The sequence below is a fragment of the Pungitius pungitius genome, chromosome 20, assembly GCF_949316345.1.
Source record: "Pungitius pungitius chromosome 20, fPunPun2.1, whole genome shotgun sequence".
Taxonomy (NCBI): Eukaryota; Metazoa; Chordata; class Actinopteri; order Perciformes; family Gasterosteidae; genus Pungitius; species Pungitius pungitius.
Window position 1 is genome coordinate 87,772 of NC_084919.1, and position 19,860 is coordinate 107,631.

The 19,860-nt window shown below is 44.4% G+C and overlaps 4 protein-coding genes across 6 annotated transcripts in view; 2 read left to right on the forward strand and 2 right to left on the reverse strand.

Annotated features, from left to right (window-relative positions):
* ppp4r4 (protein phosphatase 4, regulatory subunit 4) overlaps nt 1–3,317 on the forward strand; it is a 16,483-nt gene extending 13,166 nt beyond the window's left edge. For both annotated transcript variants that reach the window (XM_037448931.2, XM_037448932.2), the window contains exons 22-25: nt 124–214; nt 1,817–1,878; nt 1,996–2,377; nt 2,765–3,317. In XM_037448931.2, the coding sequence (XP_037304828.2) occupies nt 124–214; nt 1,817–1,878; nt 1,996–2,377; nt 2,765–2,810 (581 nt within the window). In that variant the 3' untranslated portion in view covers nt 2,811–3,317. The remainder of the gene's footprint in view (nt 1–123; nt 215–1,816; nt 1,879–1,995; nt 2,378–2,764) is intronic.
* Nucleotides 3,189–6,876, reverse strand: serpina10a (serpin peptidase inhibitor, clade A (alpha-1 antiproteinase, antitrypsin), member 10a). The gene is made up of 6 exons (XM_037448942.2): nt 6,725–6,876; nt 6,014–6,317; nt 5,658–5,939; nt 4,616–4,889; nt 4,380–4,527; nt 3,189–4,297 (listed from the first exon to the last, which is right to left on the reverse strand). Exons 2-6 carry the CDS (start codon nt 6,279–6,281, stop codon nt 4,106–4,108), a joined length of 1,164 nt encoding a protein of 387 aa, XP_037304839.1. The 5' UTR covers nt 6,282–6,317; nt 6,725–6,876; the 3' UTR covers nt 3,189–4,105.
* Nucleotides 6,877–7,973: 1,097 nt separating this feature from the next.
* Nucleotides 7,974–10,421, reverse strand: xrcc3 (X-ray repair complementing defective repair in Chinese hamster cells 3). 2 transcript variants are annotated; one of them, XM_037449866.2, is made up of 7 exons: nt 10,246–10,421; nt 9,879–10,016; nt 9,612–9,812; nt 9,353–9,501; nt 9,069–9,281; nt 8,783–8,820; nt 7,974–8,453 (listed from the first exon to the last, which is right to left on the reverse strand). In XM_037449866.2, exons 1-7 carry the CDS (start codon nt 10,292–10,294, stop codon nt 8,177–8,179), a joined length of 1,065 nt encoding a protein of 354 aa, XP_037305763.1. In that variant the 5' UTR covers nt 10,295–10,421; the 3' UTR covers nt 7,974–8,176. The 2 variants fall into 2 exon arrangements, with proteins under 2 accessions (XP_037305763.1, XP_037305762.1); XM_037449865.2 differs by having other exon boundaries at nt 9,353–9,507.
* A 198-nt stretch (nt 10,422–10,619) lies between these two features.
* brf1b (BRF1 RNA polymerase III transcription initiation factor subunit b) lies at nt 10,620–18,201 on the forward strand. The gene is made up of 19 exons (XM_037449863.2): nt 10,620–10,934; nt 11,353–11,561; nt 12,212–12,292; nt 12,374–12,547; nt 12,646–12,677; nt 13,172–13,244; nt 13,895–14,044; nt 14,148–14,241; nt 15,133–15,259; nt 15,330–15,369; nt 15,548–15,643; nt 15,722–16,030; nt 16,123–16,184; nt 16,312–16,393; nt 16,471–16,523; nt 16,662–16,951; nt 17,036–17,084; nt 17,534–17,696; nt 17,773–18,201. The coding sequence occupies exons 2-19, from the start codon at nt 11,378–11,380 to the stop codon at nt 17,802–17,804; spliced, it is 2,091 nt and encodes a 696-aa protein (XP_037305760.2). The 5' UTR covers nt 10,620–10,934; nt 11,353–11,377; the 3' UTR covers nt 17,805–18,201.
* Nucleotides 18,202–19,860: the final 1,659 nt, after the last annotated feature.

A 19,860-nucleotide genomic window follows, 5' to 3' on the forward strand; every position in this document is an offset into this window, starting at 1 on the left:
TTATCGAAGTATTCACATGTTGGTCACAGGTATGACCAACATATGATGGTAGTGGCTCATCTCAGAACATCAATGTAGGAATAGAAAACATGAAGATGATGGCGATGGTTCTTCTGCTTTCAGGGAAAGAGATGAGGAAGGCTAAACTTTCCAGGAGTCGATCCCTCAGCAGTCAGCCGACAAAATCCAAGCCTACCAATGCAGACCGACTTGTGTAAGAACTGCTCTTCACTTCAACACAGCTACAGTACCTCAGGGTCTGGTTCAGCAGCTCAGGATTTGGTTCAGAGCCTCAAGGTCTGGTTAAGATTTTCAGGTTTAGCAGCTCAGGGTTGGGTTCAGAACCTTGGGGTCAGGTTCACCAGCTCAGGTTCCAGTTCAGTACCTCTGGGTCCGGTTTAGCAGCGTCAGAATCACAGTCATTAACTTCCAACAATACGATCAGATGTCAGAAATCAACAACTACAATACGGCAACAAGCCTACTATCTAAACAGCAACAAATAATCATTCATGTGATGAGAGAGGGAGAGTGTGTAAGTGTGTATGCGTTAGCGGGGCATTTGAGAGGAGGGAAGAAAGAAACTACAATAATGGACGTAACAACGTGTGACACTGTGGGAGTTTTTGCTAGCAGGCCATGTTTGTCAACCGCATGTGTCCTAGCGTAGTGATGTGATGCCGGCAGAAATACAAAAAATGTGATACTATACCCATCAAATCTCACTCTTATTTAATATACACCAAAATCAAATCATGTTTACTCCTAAATATAAATATATCTTGGATTAACTATATCATTTAACTACTAAACAGAACATAAATTAATAAAAATAAACTTAAAGGAAGAGGAGCAGGCGATGATCACGAACGCATATAAAAAGATAATATGTGCATCATTTCTGTCTTATGAATTGAACGTAGTGTACATCTTTTACGTTCTGTACATCCATCACAGTCTCTCCATCTCCATCCATCTCCTCTGTCTAGGTTTCTTCCCTTTATTCTCCCCATCCAAGGGTTTTTCCTGTGCCGATGTGAGTGTTTCGGGACTGAGGATGCCGCACTTGTACAGACTGTAAAGTTCTGTGAGAAGATGTTTGTGCAATAGAAAATAAAATTAATTAAATAAAAATAATAATGGCTAAAACTGACACTGCCCCCCTGCAAGGCCCAGCAAAGTATTGCAGACAAGTTGAATGCACAAGTATTGGGAAAATGTTTGGGCTCATGGAATGCATCATCATCCAATGAGATCTTTCAGAATAAGTAGATTAAAACAAGCCCAGAGTCTAATTGATACAAATGAATAGTTATGAGGATTTATGTACTGTATTAGCTTATGTATCATATATGTATGTATGTATATGCATGTGTAGATAACATATCGGCAGTATCGACTGAAGTGATGTCATAAAGGATCTTTGTGATCTCGGAGAGCTCTCTATAAAACGTTAATCTAACTCATATCACTCCTTCATCAATGTTGAAGAGAGCTGCCATTTTTTTCCGGGGTAATGGCGAGCTAATCCAGCCGGCTCAATTGAACTTGCGCCCGAGCAGGTTTACAATTTTGTATATGTTGCAATGGTGATTTAGCCAAACTTGCTTTGCGGAACCGAAAAGCCTGATCTATCCTGAAAATGATCTGCATAACTCAGTTTTGCCACATACAAGGAACGGGTCCCAGACTTGGAAATCATGGTCCACAATACCACATACCAATACGGGCTCCAATCTGAGATAAAAAACATGTTATCTGGATCCTCAGAACAAATTTCAAGTGTATTGATGTTTTGTTTTTTATGTTCTTTTAGGAAAGTGAAAGATTTTAGCAGCATGTCTGGACCTGGGAGGTCCTCCATGTCAATGACCAAAGGTACTGCCTCCTTACTTAAGCCTGCATCCTTAACACAGACTCTATCTAACTTCAGGACTCCAGAGCCATCACAGTGAAGAAGGACATGTTCTTATTCACAAATCACTTGTTTTATAGACGAACCCTTGAGGACTGCACATTTCTCTACCACGACCCAGTCCACCTCCTCTATGCCAGTCCTGATCCACAGCAACACCACCAGCCTCATAGAGAGAACCAGTATAATGGATCATAGGGCCAGCAGCATGGATCAGAGAGATCACAGAACCAGTACACTGGACCACAGAATCTGTAAAATGGAACACAGGAACAATATGATGGAGCAGATAACAGGTACAATGGACCAGAGAGACCTTAGAACTGCTACCATTGATAAGAGAAATCAGAGGACCACTACCCTGGACCAGAGAGAGCACAGAACCAGTACCCTGGACCAGCACAGTAAAACAATGGATCGGGGGTGTGCAATAAAGGACAAGCAGTCCAGAAAGCTGTCGATGTGAGTTCTTACTAAATGTTCCCGGGGGGGAATTCTATGAGTTTATGATTAGACGAGTTTATCCCAGTTTGTTCCCTTAGAAAAAAAACAAAAAACTTGAGAACATGCAATGACTTGTTCTCACAGTGGCCCGCAACCACCGGGTCCGCAAGCCACGCAAAAAAAATGTTTTATTTTGAAAAATGACCAGATTCCCTCCCAATTCCACGCCCGTGTGACTCTTGACACATTTACCAAGTGTCGCCCAAGCCTTTCTTTATATGAATACTAATTTATTCATAGATATTAGTTAATGTCTTGATAAACAAATGTTAGCCTTGTTATTGTTTAATTTAATCAAAAAGCTTTGAATTTAAATCATTTGAGCCTTTTTCTTTCATTCTACAGAAACAGGAAGTCAAACTCTTTCAGTGTCCAGTCGGGAAGAGACTGAAGACCATGGTGTCATCGTTCCTCCACCAGGCCATGAGCCAATCAGCAGTCAGGGTTCACAAGTCCAAAGACGGGCTTGCCCAGAATGCTACAGGACATCCTCCCTTCCAAACAGAGACAGTAGTCTGACTTAAATTTTCTGAGCACTGTGTATTCTAATGATCTCATCCTGTCTCAGTAAATACACATGCAAACTGCTGGTGATTTCTTATTGGTTGGTGCTATACACGTGACTGTGTGTTTGCTTGGATGCATTTTCTCCATCTCTGAGATGATAACTCGATGTAATTGGGTGCCAACGGTCTTTTGGAAATATAGGATATCACAGGGATGTTTGATGACATCATGTTTTGCATCAGTGAAATAAGACAATCAGAAGTTCCTTTTAATATTTAATATTTTCCAGTTGAGCTTTAAATAAGTACAGAGTGTTTTCAGACATGCTAAAGGTTCAAATGTTACGATACCGCTCATCATGCCAACTAAACACAGTCCGTCTGAGAATGAAGTCATGCGTTATTAGTCTTTATTTCACCAGTAAATTTTGAGTCTGTATATTTATAACAAATTTAACACATATATTGATGCCAGAACTCGGTGTTCCACTCTAACCAGTGGCCGTGTTAACTAGTGCCTCTGACTTGCTCCTTTACGTTGTAGCTCTGTGACTACCACTACTCCTGGTAGAGTATTAGAGCTACTGCAGCTGATACTAGTACTAGTATCAGTAATTGCTAATAATTGTACCAGTAACAGGAGTAGTAGTGGGACAAGAGGTTGTTTCCTCCACATCCATGTTTCTATCTGGACACTCAACATTTCACTTAATCAACAATTAAATATATCATTGTCTACCAACTGTTGAAGGGTTTTACTTCTCCGGATATTAGTATTAATACTAGTACTAGTAGTATCAGAGCTATTACTAATAATAATACAACCAATACTACATGTAGGGTTAAATCTATTGGAGCTAAAACTAGTTTTAGTAATAAAACTATTACAAATGATAGGAGTAGAGGTAGCTGAAGCTCAAAAAACTTGAAAAAGAAGATTTACAGCTTCCTTCTTTAGGTCACATTGACCATCAAGTAACATCTACGCACTTAATGCATAACAATGTTTAATGTTTAATATTGAATGTCTTTAGTGCAATAATGTAACATTCTGATGATGGAGCAAATTCAGACGGAAAATGTAAAAGAGTTTAAAACATAAATGTACTTTTGAGACCCTATAATTAATCTAATAACCCCTTGTTGGGCCTCCAACCTTTGGTTGGACATGACTGGGATTCTACTTCGTAGACGGGTTGACGACGCGACCCATTGACAGCACTGCGCCACTCGTCTCGTGGTAGATGACGAAAACGAACGGCCTGTTGACGGTCAAACGAGGAGGAAGGGAGGAGGAGCTGCTGCTAGCCCCGCCTCCGGCTGTGATGTCATCACTGCTCTCATCCACAGACAGGAGAGATTTATGGTAAACCTGAACAAATAAAAAAAAAACATGTATCAGACAAGAATTGTTTCACAATAAAAGAATCCCCCACTCAGGTAACTCAACTCACCTGTGTGAGCTTTAGTCCCGCTCCCCCTCCGATGGTGCTGATGTCAGCGTCATCCTGAAACACCTGCGTGATGTTGAGAGTCTGCAGGACGTCACGCAGAGAGTAAGAACGCTCCAACAGGAAGCGTGGGAGCTGCACCTCCAACTTCCTGTTTACAAAATAAAACATCAATTCTGTAGTTACAATTACTAAGAGGCCACAAACCAGTTATGTTGTTTTCTCATGTCCTGTCTCACGTCTTCTTAAGCTTTCTTATCCAGCTCTGTATCTTATTTCCAGTCATATCTTCTTCCACTTTAGAGATGTCCACGCCTTCATCGGGCAACAGAACCAACATGGCCCCCTCCCCGGCCATCGGCAGCTTCAACACGCCGACCTTTACAGAGGGGTCGTACGCCAGGAAGAACTTGTCGGCCCTGAGCATCATGGGAACCATGACAACGTGATAGTTGTCCACGTAGAAGCGCTCGTCCTGAGTGAGGGACGCGTTGAAGGACTGCGTGAACTGGGCTGCAACACAGAGACAAGCTTATTTATTATTCATATGGACAGACACAACCAGGCCTTACTACAGATACCCACGGGCAAAAGCCCCACCACTTGAATTGCCCACGCTGTGTCAAAATGCCCAATGGAATCAATGAAGAAAACTTGGCATATTTGAGTTACTGACCTCCTGATGTTTTTTATTAAGAAACTACGGATAAAATAAATATTGTGCTGAAACCAGGGCCCTGTTCCTCGTGCATGGCTAACTTAGTTAGCCGGATAAAGTTTATTCGCAGTGTACTGTTAGAAAGTCACGGTTTAGATGAACAACGCTTCCCCCTTCAGAAGTACGAAGCGCATGTGCGATTATCGTGATGACTAACGTCTGGTTTCAATTAACAAAACGGTTCCAGCGCAGATTAGCCTTTGAGGAACCGAGATAGCCTGACATCGATCATCTCATTAATTTCAGCTGGCTAATAGGACATTAGATTGACTTTGTTGAACCACTTACGAGGAACGGGGCCCTGATGAAACGTTTGAGTTTAGATCAGCTGGTGCAAACAACAAAAGCAACAACACATTAACAACTTAAAGGTTATTTTAAAGAGAGGTTCATTCATCTGCAGTTAGTGGATGCGGAGAATAAACTTGATGATGCTACCAACCCCTTGGTGTCAAGGAAAGTCTTTCTCAAGACTCCGGTTTCTATGGAGATAGGCCCGTCCTCCTCCTTTAATAGTCCCATGATTTACGCAGTGTGAATTTTAGCTTAGCGCTAGCTGGTACCTTTGAAGAAGGCGGTGGTGGCGAGCAGCAGCTGTGTGTTTGGGTCCAAGTTGGTCACCAGATCCTGGACCTGGTCTCCCGTCTGCTCCTGTGCCCAGCGATTGATGGTGTCGGTGGCTTCCTGCGGCACCGTGTAAGGCACACTCAGAGCACTTCCCCCAAACTTTGACTGAAGCAGGTCCAGATAGGAGGCCGACACTTGGACGCCTTTAGCCGGGATTACAGCAACACCCTGCTTCAGGGTGGTGGCTAGGACCAAAGTCCTCAGGGTCTGGAACAGATCTAAGAGCAGTGGAGACTCTCACAGCTACCAGTCAACACACTGACGGTCCCCTGACTTCTGACCCCTGACCTACCTGGGAGAGTCTGGGGATCCAATCCCGTCAAGCTGAGCGCCTGCAGCAGCTGGTCCTTGGTCGGCCCGTTGGTGCCGCTCACCAGCGCCAGCAACCCGTTGGTCAGAGTGAACGTGGACAGGAAGATGTTGTCGTCGGTGCGGCTGGAGACGACGTGATACAACCGGGCAGAAAAGTCTGCGTTGCTATCGGCCAGAACGTCGGCCTCAGAGGAGCACAGACTCAGGAGGAGGAGGCCAACCAATGAGAGAGGGAGGGAGGGAGCCATGGTTAGGGCGCCCGCTAGTGGTCGGCACGAAAGCACCTGCAGGTTACATCACAGATTCATTCTTTATAACCCAGAGTTACAAAACACTCACATAGATCAAATATTTTTATAACAATGTGATCGATTCACTGAGAGATTACTTATCATTAACATGTGAAACATGAATGGAACTGATCAATAACTTTTTTTAATAATAACTCGATTTTACGGAGCAGCCGAGGACCGCGCCTATAAACATTTGTTTGTGCGTATATAAGTCAGGCTTTTAGTTTGAAAGGGTTGTTTTTGTTTTGGTCCGGATACGTTGCTTCTCCCGATCTGAAGAATAAAATCACCGTATCAGTTTTATCTCATCCCTATGTATCGATTAGGTAACCTATTGATGACACAATGATACACAGCTGAGTGTATTTAAACACACAATTTAAAACAAACATTCTGACCTTTTGAGGATTTGCGTCCTTTGGTTTTAATCGTCTTTCCGCTGTCGAGCTTCACCAGCTGCGCATCACCATGAAGCTCGCGACAAGAAGCTCGCGACAGTCAACAGTCTGCTCTCGTTTCAAAATAAAGTCGTGTGTCCGCGTAGGGTTTAGAAACAGGAGACCAGGGGTTCCCAAAAATCCCAGAAGGCAATTCGTGTACTCAAGTGATTAAAGGGCGATATGTTTGAATCTTAATAAAAAAAATATTTATTTTACGTATTTCCCCAAAATCTTTTTTCCTCACTGCGCTGTAGTTTCCGGCTTTTGTTTTGAAAGATATGTGTGTTAGGGTGAGTCACTGCGCCTGCGCGGGACAGCAGGCTGAGGTCATAGTGTGTTACCTGTACACGTCAGCAGGAGGCGGTGCTGCCTCACGAGAAATCCCAAAGAGACAGAGCGGGATACTTCCGGCTTACAGTCAGTCTCCTCGGCTAGCTGGTTTTTCCTTTTTTTGACAAATATTTTTGTTTTCTCCACATTACACAATAAACAAAAAACAAAACAAGGAATACCAGAATGTACATATGAGCAAATATAAATATTTTGTTGTTGGGCATTGTGGTTCTCAGCATAAAGCAGAGAGTGGCTGATATGTGGATGCACATATAGATACTATACTCCACAACTAGGATGCTCCCTAAACGGTAGGCTACAAAGAAAGTAATGCTCCCTCCAGGAATTCCATATATGAGCTCCAAATCTTTGCAAAGATGTTTTATTTCCATCCATCCATTTTCAACTGCTTATCCGGGGTCGGGTCGCGGGGGTATCAGCTCCAGCATGGGACCCCAGACTTCCCTTTCCCGGGCCACATCTACCAGCTCTGACTGGGGGATCCCAAGGCGTTCCCAGTGCAGAGATATAATCTCTCCACCTGGTCCTGGGTCTTCATTCTACCAGATGCCCAAACCACCTCAACTGGCTCCTTTCAACGCGTCTTCCCTTCACTCGTGAACAAGACCCCAAGGTACTTGAACTCCTTCACCTGGGGTAAGGACACATTCCCTACACGGAATAGGCAGTGTTATATTTCCCTTTAGCTATATATGCACATTTCTGTAGGGCGAGGCACAGTAGCAGTCCCTCTATCAAATGATGTTTGCTATTGTTAAGAGTACAATTTGCTGGGAGACCCCCAAAAAGACAGGGATGGATGGCTTTATTGTGAAGGATTTCTGTCCAAACGGAAGCAGGTGTTATATCCGGGTAGAGTCTCATGGTTTATTTTTAATATCAAACTGTTAATCTGACAACAATCAAACAAAATAATATGCAGAATATACTTGAGAATCGGTGTATCCTTGAAAAAACCTAGAATGAGGTAAACATTGAAATGAGGGTCGCATATAATCCAAAGAGTGACATCATCGATTTTATAAACTTTGTCTTTGTTTCACCTCTCCCAGTTCATCATTTACAGCCATCTGTTTCCTTATTTGTTAAACAGAAGTGAGGACCTCCTCCCTCCCCCTCCTCCCTCATCACCCCTCGGACCCCCTCCCTCCACACTGCGGCGTCTCGCCCGCTCCGGGCCAAATGAGGAGCAAACACCACCTCCAGCCTGCGGAGGACGCTTGTCTGGTCGCCATGGGCAACAGTCGCCTGGAGACGACGCATCATTAGCCGAACCATCACCTGATTGGCCCAGAGCAGCCCCAGTGCTGGAGACACGCTGGAGGAGAGCGAGCTGAGAAAGAGATTATTTTAATATTATTATAATAATGTAAAATGTTATTATTATGTTAATTGTTTATTCAAAACACAGACCTTTATCATTTCACTATTAATTATGAATGTTCACATTCTATCACATTTCATTTAGCTTTTTCCAAAGCTACTTAATAAGTGCTACTGTGAGTGGTGTTAAGTGACTCCGCCCACAAGTCTGGACCAATCAGTTGTGCGGTTTGTCAGAGAACTTTTATTCATGAAACAAATTTAACTGATTTAAAGACAGAATCTCACTTCCTTCTTTGGAATCATTTTTCAGTTAGAAAACATGAAATCATTTTTTACCCCAAACTGTCGTCTGAGCCGCTAAGAAAATCTGTCACCTGAAACCAAGAAAGATTTCATTGAATTCATTTTATTTCAAATAATCTAAATGTACACATGCAACAACCTCTGACTTCTGCAAAAAAGAAAACCCTCAACAGTGAGAAAAACGAAGAGCGGCAGAGCAAGAAAGGAAGAGGAAGTAGATATAATCCCTTTAAAGAACAACCCTCACTGTGAAGCCAGTGGGAAAATGGAAAAACTGACGTTCTGATTGAAAACCCCATTGTGATACGGCGTGTGTTACCTGGTTGATACAGAGGACAGGTGTAGTGAACCTCGAGCTCAGGTGGTGCAGTGTGGAGGAGAAGGTAATGAGCTGTTTGCTCCTCTCCAGCCAATCAGAAGCCTGAAACTCTGACCTGAAAAGAGCCGCCAACGAGTCGACCACAAGGAGCCGAACCAGCCCCCGGGTCAGTAGCAGGGGGACGCGGCGAGAGAGACACACCTGCAGGGAGTCCTGAGGTACACAGATCACCTGTCAGTCACTGAACAGGAGTTCAGAGGTCAGAGGTCACAGGTCACACTCACCAGGTCTGCTACGTGTTCGATGTAGACGCGGTCACTGAACTGCAGGCTGCTGATCAGCGAAGGAGGAACGTCCGAGCGCAGAAGGGACTGATCTCTGATCAGCTGCTGCAGACGTTTGATAGGAAAAGAGTCCTCGGTGCAGATGTACACTGCTCCTGTAGAGAGAGGCCATGTTACAGGGAGCTCATCTTCACAGGAGGTCAGCGAACTACACCTCAGATCTTGTTTTCTATTCAGCCCCGATGGTGCGTTCACTGACCTGAATGCAGCCCTCCGTACTGCGTTGGATACTGTACAGACAGACAGAGCTGCAGAGCCAGCTGAGTCTTTCCCGCTCCGCTTTCTCCTGACAGCTCAGTGACCCCCCCCACAAGTAGCCCCCCCCTCAGCAACTGGTTCAGTACAGGACATCCAACGCTGAGTCTGAGGCCAGCATCCAACTTACGATGGAGCACAAGGGCTGCAGACAGAGAAACGGGTGAAAGCTTGTTGTGACGTCCAATCAGAAGGCTCTGGCTGAACTCACCTGCGATCGGAGGGTGGGGTCTGCAGGAGGTGGCGGCGGCGATGAGCAGCTGCTGGACGTCTGAGCTGGACAGACCCGTGAGCCTCTGTAAGTCTGGACCTGAGACACACAACACCTCCCTGGGTGACTTCAGATGAGCTGGAGGGACAACACAGGATTACCATGGCAACAGCAATAATAGACAGACCCACTTGCACAGTGAGGAGCAGCAGGGATTCAGAAGAAGCTCCAACCAAACTTCATACGAAATAGGAAATAGATTTATATCATCAACTTCCCCTTTGGAGCTGTTTTAGTTAATATTGAATTGATGTGAGTTAAAGGTGAATAGCGACATGTTTCTGAAGGGAGTCTGTTGTAGCATCACCTCTGCTTGCGGCTGCTATGATCCTCGGGTTGAGCTCCAGCTGCTCCATCTCCACAGCGGTGACATTCTTTCCCGCCGCTGGTTCGTGTCACAGTCACTGCGCGCTGTTATTGTACTAGCAACCCGCCCAAAGACACGCCTACGTCATCACACGCCGCCGGTTGGAACCATTTGACCTGCGGCGCAGGGGTGTCCAGTTGCATTTAAAAATACATCCAGTGTTAAAGTAATTATATTAATACATGATGTCTTTTATAACACTAATACCGAACGTATATTCAATATTCTTGTGAACAGTAAAAGCGTTTTCGCCACGGATTGAATAACTCCCCCACACAAGACTTCGTGACGCAATTTCACTGCGTCACAGGAAGAAAACAAACCACCCGAAACAACCGTTTCCCGTCTACGATCATTTATCCGAATTTATTGACCGGCGGTTGAATATCTCAAGATAGTTCGGCCTCACGGTGCCGAGAGATGGATTCCACCGTGAAAATAACGGCTCCGTCGGGATTCTAGCCGCCAACGGGTTACGACAGGACTACTGGTTCTACTGGACTCTACTGGTTTCTATGAGACTCTAACAGGACTACAGGACTACTGGTTCTACTGGACTCTACTGGTTTCTATGAGACTCTAACAGGACTACAGGACTACTGGTTCTGGTTCTACTGGACTCTCCTGTGGTGAGTTAATCTCATGTTGTTCAGTAAAGTTGTGAAGATTCAGACTTGTTAATCATCTGTTGATGATTAACTGATTTGAATATAATCAGTTAATATATTAATAATAATCCTCAGAGCGCCATTTTTTGTTATTGAAACCTTCTAAATATCAAATATTATGAAGGCACTTTATATTATTTATAAGATTTCTCCAAATTTGTAAAGGTTTGATGTTGATATTATATTGCATTTATCTTCAATTCTTTTACATGATTTTTAATATTTGGCTTTAGTAAGTTTCTAATAAACCTGTATTTTATTTTTATTACCTTTCTCTTTTTGACCTTCCCTGTTTATAACAATGTGTAAATGAAACAAAGACAACATGTGATATCATAGTAATATTTATCTTTAACAGTTAATCGTCTCTGACTTCCAGGGTGTGTTGACCTCTGACCTCCACCATGAGCTCCAGGGTGTGTCGGACATGCGGCGGGTCCGACATCGACGTGGATCAGGCTCGGGGCAGCGCGGTGTGCACCGGCTGTGGGTCGGTTCTGGAGGACAACATCATCGTCTCTGAGGTTCAGTTTGTGGAGGGAAGTGGAGGAGTGTCTTCAGCTGTGGGACAGTTTGTGTCTGCTGATGGTGAGAAGACACGACACCATCCCTTTGATCAGTGGGTTCAATAGTTTAAATCAGGTCATATGAAACCGACACATGATCAATAGTTTAACACATATAGATATATATATATATGTACCTTGTGAGGGGAACCAGTAGTAAAATGTGGGGGGAACCAGTAAACGCAGTGGGTTCATGGTGCGATGGTGGCGCATGAAGTAGTGCAGTGCGCTGGGGGCCACAAGGTTGATGGTTCGATTCCCGGCTGCCCCATGTGACATGTAGAAGTGTCCCTGAGCAAGACATCTGACCCCTAATCGCTCCCCAGGCAAAAATGTAATGCGTGGGTTATAATGCAATGTCAGCTAAATAACATGTGATGTAATGTAATGTTCATCATTGGTTCTCTGCAGGTTCTTCATGGGTTCTTCCAGGGAGACTGAGAACAAATCCTAGTCCGATGTTAGGTTCCCTTTGATGGTAGAACATTTTGTTATGTGCCAGAAAGCAGGATCCTTTACTTTTGAGTTAAGCCTTTGGTCCGAGGGACCTTTCAAAGCAGATTCCTGGTATCCAACCTCCAAAGACCCTGTGCAGATGGAGTCAGAGTATGAATGGACTTTGGTAGTGAGGGGGATCGAATGAGGTCATAGTATGAATGTTCTTATCTGCAGGTCCGGTTAAGGCCCCCCTTCTAGGTTCGGGTTTTCACACCAGTGTTGGGAAAGAGTCCAGAGCCCAGACCCTGCAGGGTGGTGAGTACTTCCTCCTCCTCCTCCTTCACCTTCATCACCCTACCACCACCCCCCCCCTGACTGGGCCCTGTGTGTCTCCAGGTAAACGACAGATCCAGCAGCTGGGCAGTCAACTGCAGCTCAATCAGCACTGCTTGGACACGGCCTTCAACTTCTTCAAGATGGTGGTCAGCAAACACCTGACCAGAGGACGCAAGACGGAGCACGTCATCGCCGCCTGCCTCTACCTGGTGTGCCGCACAGAGGGGACACCACGTATCCTAGCAACCACCTTCTGTGACGTGCTGTGTGCTACGGTTTCATGTTCACAATGATCTTTGACCTCCACACAGTTTTCCTCAACTGTGTTTCAGACATGCTGCTGGACCTAAGTGACCTGCTGCAGGTGAGATTAATATATAGAGATATATTATATCTATCTACAGTTAGGACACAACGTCTCAATGTTCTTTCTCTTATTTTATACATTGTAGATTAATATTGAAGACATCAAAACACACTGGAACATGAGATGATGCGTTAGAGCCGAATATGTTTTCAATGTTGGACCTTTAGTTTTGCTTTTGGCCTTTAACCAGCGCCATGAACGTCCTCATGAGATCCACTTTCATCACAGCGCTCAAAGTTCTTGAAAGGTTCCGGATCGGCTGACCTCCCGTCTTAAAGTCATGATGACATTACATGTTTTGTTGCTGTTCTTCATAATCTGGATCAGAACTGTAGTGGAATCGGCTCATTGGGGTCCGAACACATGGTTCCAGGTGAGACCCTCGTGAAGCTGGTTGAAGGACGGCCTCGAGCACAAAGGGAAAGAGAAGCTGTGTCCAATCTCCTGATAGGTCCTGTATGTATAAATATATATGATATGAACGTCCACAGGTGAACGTCTACATTCTGGGTAAAACCTTCCTGCTGTTGGCCCGAGAGCTGTGCATCAACGCCCCCGCCATCGGTGAGGAACATTTAACCCTCTATCAATAAACAGCACTTCATTCTATGTTTTTACTTATTTTTAAATCAACCTTTTGGGAGACGAAACATCTGTTGAACATCAGTTGGGCTCAGCTTCTGCCCCCCCTGCACATAATATGTCAGACTGACATGCGGTTGGTGCATGACGGCAGTTTGACAATGACAACAAGACATCGTAGTACAGGAAGAAGAGAAATATAATGCTACGGGTTAGTTTATATGAGTTTAAGAAGTTAGAACTAAAGTGCACCAGCGACAGAGTGACAAAGTGTGTGTGCATGTAGAGAGTCAGTCAGTCGGGGGGGGCCCGGTTCTGTTGATGAGCCCGACTGATGACGTGGTCCTGATGGACCTCAGCCTCCTGCCGGGTGGGAGGGGCACAAACAGTTCATGTCCAGGGTGGGAGGGGTCGGAGGTGACCTTTCCACACGGTACCTCGGTCATAGCTGAGCTCCAAGTGTTCCTGCCTCTTCACTTCCATGACTCATTGATCGACTCATTCTTCCCTCCCTGGGTGGAGGGTGTCTTTCTCCTCTATTGGGTTCATCTGAACATCGTCACCAAGCAGGTTTGAACCCAGGACCTTCCTGCTGTGATGCCCTTTTGATGTTGGGTTCTTCTCCCCCACAGACCCTTGTCTGTACATCCCTCGATTTGCTCACATGTTAGAGTTCGGGCTGAAGACTCACGAGGTCTCCATGACGGCTCTTCGTCTGGTCCAGAGGATGAAGAGGGACTGGATGCACACGGGTCGCCGTCCATCTGGTCTCTGTGGAGCAGGTACAACGTGGTCCATCACACATGAGCTGATCTGGGAGCCTGATGACCAAACGTCTCATAGTGGCCACGAGTGTCCTAATATTTACCATCATGTCCTCCTCAGCTCTGCTGGTGGCAGCTCGGATGCACAAGTTCCGTCGTACGGTGAAGGATGTTATCAGTGTTGTGAAGGTCTGCCAGACCACCCTAAGGAAAAGGTGAGAGCACCTGGATCCCGTCACATGACAGGAAATCCAAGATGACTGCCGGAAATAGATCGATAGGTTATGTGTAATAGTAGCAATACAGTACAGTAAGTACAATGAAAAATGCACAATATATATATAATATATATATATATATGTAATATATTTATATACATACAGTGGGTCCGGTGTCCCATTAAATAAAAACAAAACCAGTGCATGTTACTGATATTAAGTTAAGACAGAAGTGCAGGGGTTAAACAAGGAGGTGATTGTTCTCCTGTAGGTCATCCAGATGGAGAAGATGTCCCTGCAGTAGCTGGTAAAGAGCTGCTTATCACATGTGGACAGTAGATCACTGTAGATCTCCTCCTATGGTTGGAGATCCCAGTGGACTCCAGGAAATGACACTAGACTCATAATCTAAAGCTTTTTCTTAGTGCTAAGTTAGATTTTAAGGTCAGAGGTCAAGCAGGATGTGCCGAGCAGGCAGACACAAGTCTGACAAGGAGGGAGTTAGAGACACACCAAACACACACACACACACACACATTACGATGAGAAGACCCTTAAATCCTATGTGGGGGGGTCTTGTGTCGTGGTGAAGAACCCTCAACACCAGTTTGGGGCCAATAGAAATCTTTCCTTTTATATCTAACAAGGGTTATAAAACATGATGTTCTTCCTGATGTCTGTGAGTTGTTCTTCTGGCCTGTGGGCCGACTGAACTGCTCCTGCTGTTATTTGACCTTTGACCTGACAAATAAATCTCCCACAACCAGAGAAGTTGGGCTGAATTCTTCCAGACGTCGCATTTCGAACACGTTTCTTTGATGCATTCGTTCGTTCACTCAGAAGATCAGAAGAAGTACAGATTTCAGCTGTAAATCCTGTTCTTTACAGATTAACAGAGTTTGAAGAGACGCCCACCAGTCAGCTGACCATCGATGAGTTCATGAAAGTCGATCTGGAGCAAGAATGTGACCCGCCTTCCTTCACCGCTGGACAGCACAAAACCAAGATGCAGCAGGTAGGTCCTTCTGTGTGTGAGCACCGACCAATGAGGGACCGATCACGCTTACTCTCCTCTTCTTCTGCAGCTGGAACACGAGTTGGCCCGGAAGCTGGATGAGGTTGAAGGTCAGCTAAACATGTTGTAAATAATGTGGTCATTTGACCTTTAATTCAGTGAGTTTTTGAGCTCATCATTATGTTGCTAAGTAATGAGAATACATTTTGTATCCTCATACAAATATTGAGCCTTCTGTGACTTTTCATTCAACAAAGCTTTGAAGGACTGAACCTTGTCCCCCGTCAGGAGAGATCAGCTGCTACAAAGACGAGATCGAGACGGAGCTGGAGAAGAGCCGACCTAAACTCCGAGGAATCTACGCTGCCTACTCCAATCAAATCGGTGTGTATTGATCCGGAGTCAGCGGGGTGCCCCTCATCATCAAAACCACGGCACAACTCTTCACTTCTGGCTTTTCAGACCCCGACGAGGTCTCGACCAGAAACCCTCAGCCAGAGGTCCTGGAGATGCAAGACTCAGATCTCCAAGCCGCCGCCCAACACCTGACCCAGAACTTCCTATGTGAAGTGATCCAGGATGAAGAGGGACAGGGCAAGAAGCCAGAGGACAGTGAGCAGGAGGCGGGGTCTGGCGAGGAAGGGGCGGGGCCTCACCGCCAGGCCGCTCCTCTGGCCGCCATCCTGGGCAAACTACCGAGTGCAGCCGGACTGAGCCTCCAACAGACCTTCCAGACCTTCACAGATTTGGAACAGGACGACAAAACAGACGGTGTGTATGACATCATCATTAGGTCATTGATACTTGATCATCGTTCCCTCGTGGGGACGTTCACACGTTACTATTCATGATGTTTTTCACAGGTGAGCAGTCGGAGGGTGGAGAGTTGGACCTGAAGGACATTGATGATCAGGAGATCGATAAGGTCAGTTCATTCATCAATCACTGCTGTTTTGAGCCAACGTTCATCTGTCAGTAAAGACGTTGAATACAGCTGCTTTTATTTGGAAAGGGTGTCACAGGATGTGGTGTCTTCTGATTTTCTGCTGCAGTACATCCTGAATGATCAGGAGGTTGAGGTGAAGACGGAGCTGTGGATGAAACAGAATGCAGAATACCTGAAGGAGCAGAAAGGTGATCTTCATCATAGTCTTCCTCTTTATGTTATTAGCTGTTGGTCAGCTTCATCATAGTCTTCCTCTTCCTCACAGAGAAAGAAGAGAGGATCAGGAAAGAGAAGGAAGAAGGGACCTACAAAGAGAAAGTGAGTCAAAAACACACAGTCTGCCAGGCTGCAGTTCTCATTGAGGACCAGGACTACTTCCTAACCTGGCTACTGTGTCAGAGGCCATCAGAGATCCCAGAGATGTATCTAATGGAGTTACCTCTCGTCCTTCTCAAGCCGAAGAAGTCCAAGAAGAAGAGGGAGCAGATCCAGGCGTTGACGGCGGGCGAGGCCATCGAAAGAATGCTGGAGAAGAAGAAGATCTCCAGTAAGATCAACTATGAGGTCCTTAGAGACCTAAACAGCAGAGGGACAGGAAGTGGGGGGGGCAGCAGTCCCAGTAGAGTGACCTCCGACCCCCCAAACACTGCCGCCGCCACACGGAAACGGCTCAACCGCCGCCGGCGCAGGAAGACCAGCGGTGCTAACCGAGAGCTAGCGGCTACTACCAGCGTCATGGGGAAGAGGTACTCGATTCTTATATCAATGGACTCTTATATGAACAAAGATACATTGATGGGAGAGTTATTTGTTCTTCTTGTTCGTCTCAGGGTGCGACTCATTCTGTCCACACCGAAGAAGAAGAAAACAACCGTCCAGGTGAGCAACCACACCTGCCTCACCTGCTTCCAACTTAATGTGACCTACACATATTTAAGTCTAGGTCCATATATCGATCAATAGATGGATGTATCGATTGATGAAAACAGGAATGTTTATTCCTATGTGAACTCGCAGCTTGATTCCTGAATGAATCACATAAATAATATTAAATCGCATAGAAACCTGAAGTCTGTCACTGAGAGGTGAGATGATCACTGAACGTCTTCCATACGTCATGAACACATGAAGCTCCAAGTCTCCTTAAAGCGGAGCCGCTAACCACTAAATCCTCATGTGGGGTTTTAGTCCTTTTCCCTTGCTCTCAACTATTGCGCAACACATGTAACGCCTGAAAGGAAAACCTGTTGATGTCTATGTGGAATTATTTTAAGCACAATATTTATAGACATCACACACTCTCATTTAAACTCGGTTTCCCCTTTCAGGCCGAAAACCCCGTCCCCCTGACAACAGACGTCCAATCAGAGGCGTCACCTGCACCCCAACCCGACCCAAGCTCCGCCCCCTCTGCTCCGCCCACTGTGGTGGAAGAGGAAGAGGAGGAAGAGGAGGTGGAGGAGTGTGTCAGCGCGCTGCAGCTCGTAGGAGGTCAGTTCAGGCTTTTATTCTTAAAACTTAGCGGAATGATTGATTGATTGATTGACTGATTGATCCTGTGTCGCAGATTACGGGTGTGAGGAGGAGGAAGTCTTCTAGCTCCGTCCTGCTGACCTTCGACCTCCAGTGAATGAACCATCTACTTAACCTGAGGCAGCTCTATTGAAACAGATCTTACACAAATAAATAACCAATAGTGCTGATAGCTTAAACATGTTACATTAGCACTGAGATTACCTTTTTATTGATTTTTACCACTGAGCTTCTCATGTTGATATTTTTTATTGATCCCTATGAATGTAAATATGAAAACTCATTCCTGTAAAATATATCCTTCCAAAGTGAAATGTCTAATCTTTGAACTGTTTGTATTTTTAGTGTTTTAATTGTGTATTCTTTTTGTAAATGATTGTGTGTACTTGGAGTATTTTTACTTAGCTGTTGTATGATTATGTGCTGAAAAAAGTAAAAAAATAAACAAAGAAACTAGAAAGTCTGAGCGGAAACAATTGTTGATTTATTTTTAGTAAACATTTTATTTTGGCGGGTTTGATGAGGGTAATTGTGTCTCTGATTGACCAGCTCTAAGCGAACTTTGCTTTAATAAAGAGCGGCTCGGGGGGGCGGAGCCTCTCAGTGGACCAGTCCTCTTCCTCAGGGACTCCTCCACACTGCATCCTCAGCTCCGTCTCGTCTCCTTGCTCCCTAAACACCAGGTTGACAGTGGCGTAGTGTACTGTAGTAACACTACAGTAGTAATACTGTAGTGTTACTGTAATACTGTAGTGTTACAGTAGTAGTACTGTAGTAATACTGTAGTGTTACTACAGTATTACTACTGTAGTAACACTACAGTAGTAATACTGTAGTGTTACTGTAATACTGTAGTGTTACAGTAGTAGTACTGTAGTAATACTGTAGTGTTACTACAGTATTCAGCCCGCGCAGAGCAGCCTGTTCTGAGTCTTCTGTGAAATGCTCGGCTGGTTTTCACGTCTCCGTAGTGGTTGAACATGAGATTTAACTGTACTATAACGAGTCTTCATAACCTTTAATGTGGTGAGCGTTTACGTTACGTCTGTTGGAGTTTCGATTCATAACTTTATATTTAAATGTCACTTTAACGTCTTGTCTGTATCCACAGAGTGCAGCTTGTTATTGTATCATTGTGCATTAAAACCAATGATATTTTAATTAATAAGGACACGAAGTGACCGTTATTGTGACTCTAAACCAGCAGAAGAACTTTAGCTTTAAAGAAACTCTGAAGGTGTAAATTGTAATAATAATAATTCAATATTTTCCACATTTGAATTATTGTATAATTCTTTGTAATATAATTAATGTCATAGATACTAAATACTATGTTAATCACCAATGATGGCATCTGTCTTACAGAATGTATCCTCATTGATCACTATATTATACACATCAAATACTATGAGGTTAATCACTATTAATGTAGAGGTTAGGGTACATCTTGAACTTAATTGATAGTGATGTTTGTGCATTTAACTGGACGAGGTTATTGGCCTCTTGATGTTTGAATGTGTTTCTATCCAGTAAAATATCAACTGTTTAACTCTTACTGCATCCAACCTCCTCTCACTCTATGGAACCTTTATACAACTAATGCAGTGTGATGCAACAACAACAATGAATGGAAATCCTCCTCTTCATCTGCTTTAGAAAGATGTTCGACAACTCTGATCGGATCCATTGACCAGCTGAAGTGGTGACGTCATCAGCTCTGAAGCGGATTCAGCCTGCGACAGCTAAGCTAAGGGAGTTTATTAATAACCACATTAATAACCGCCTTTTGCCTCTACGGCAACTCGGGAGGGACACACTATCTCAAACGCAAAACCATCCCAAAAAGAAAATTGCACCGGCTTGTGACTGCTTTATAAAGCCCTGTCTACTACATTTTTACTCCATCTACCTTTTATTTATTTCATTTTTTAAATGGTATACTTTAATTAAAAAAGAAATGTATTTGATTTAAACCTAGTTAGTGGTTTATTCTGAATGAAACATAAAATTATTTATTTTTAGGTTCTTATTATTAGTTTTACGTCATAAAAAATAATTTTGAATGTAATTAAAACAGGTGTTACACCGAAATCTGTGACCCATCAGAAACTGTGACCGCAGA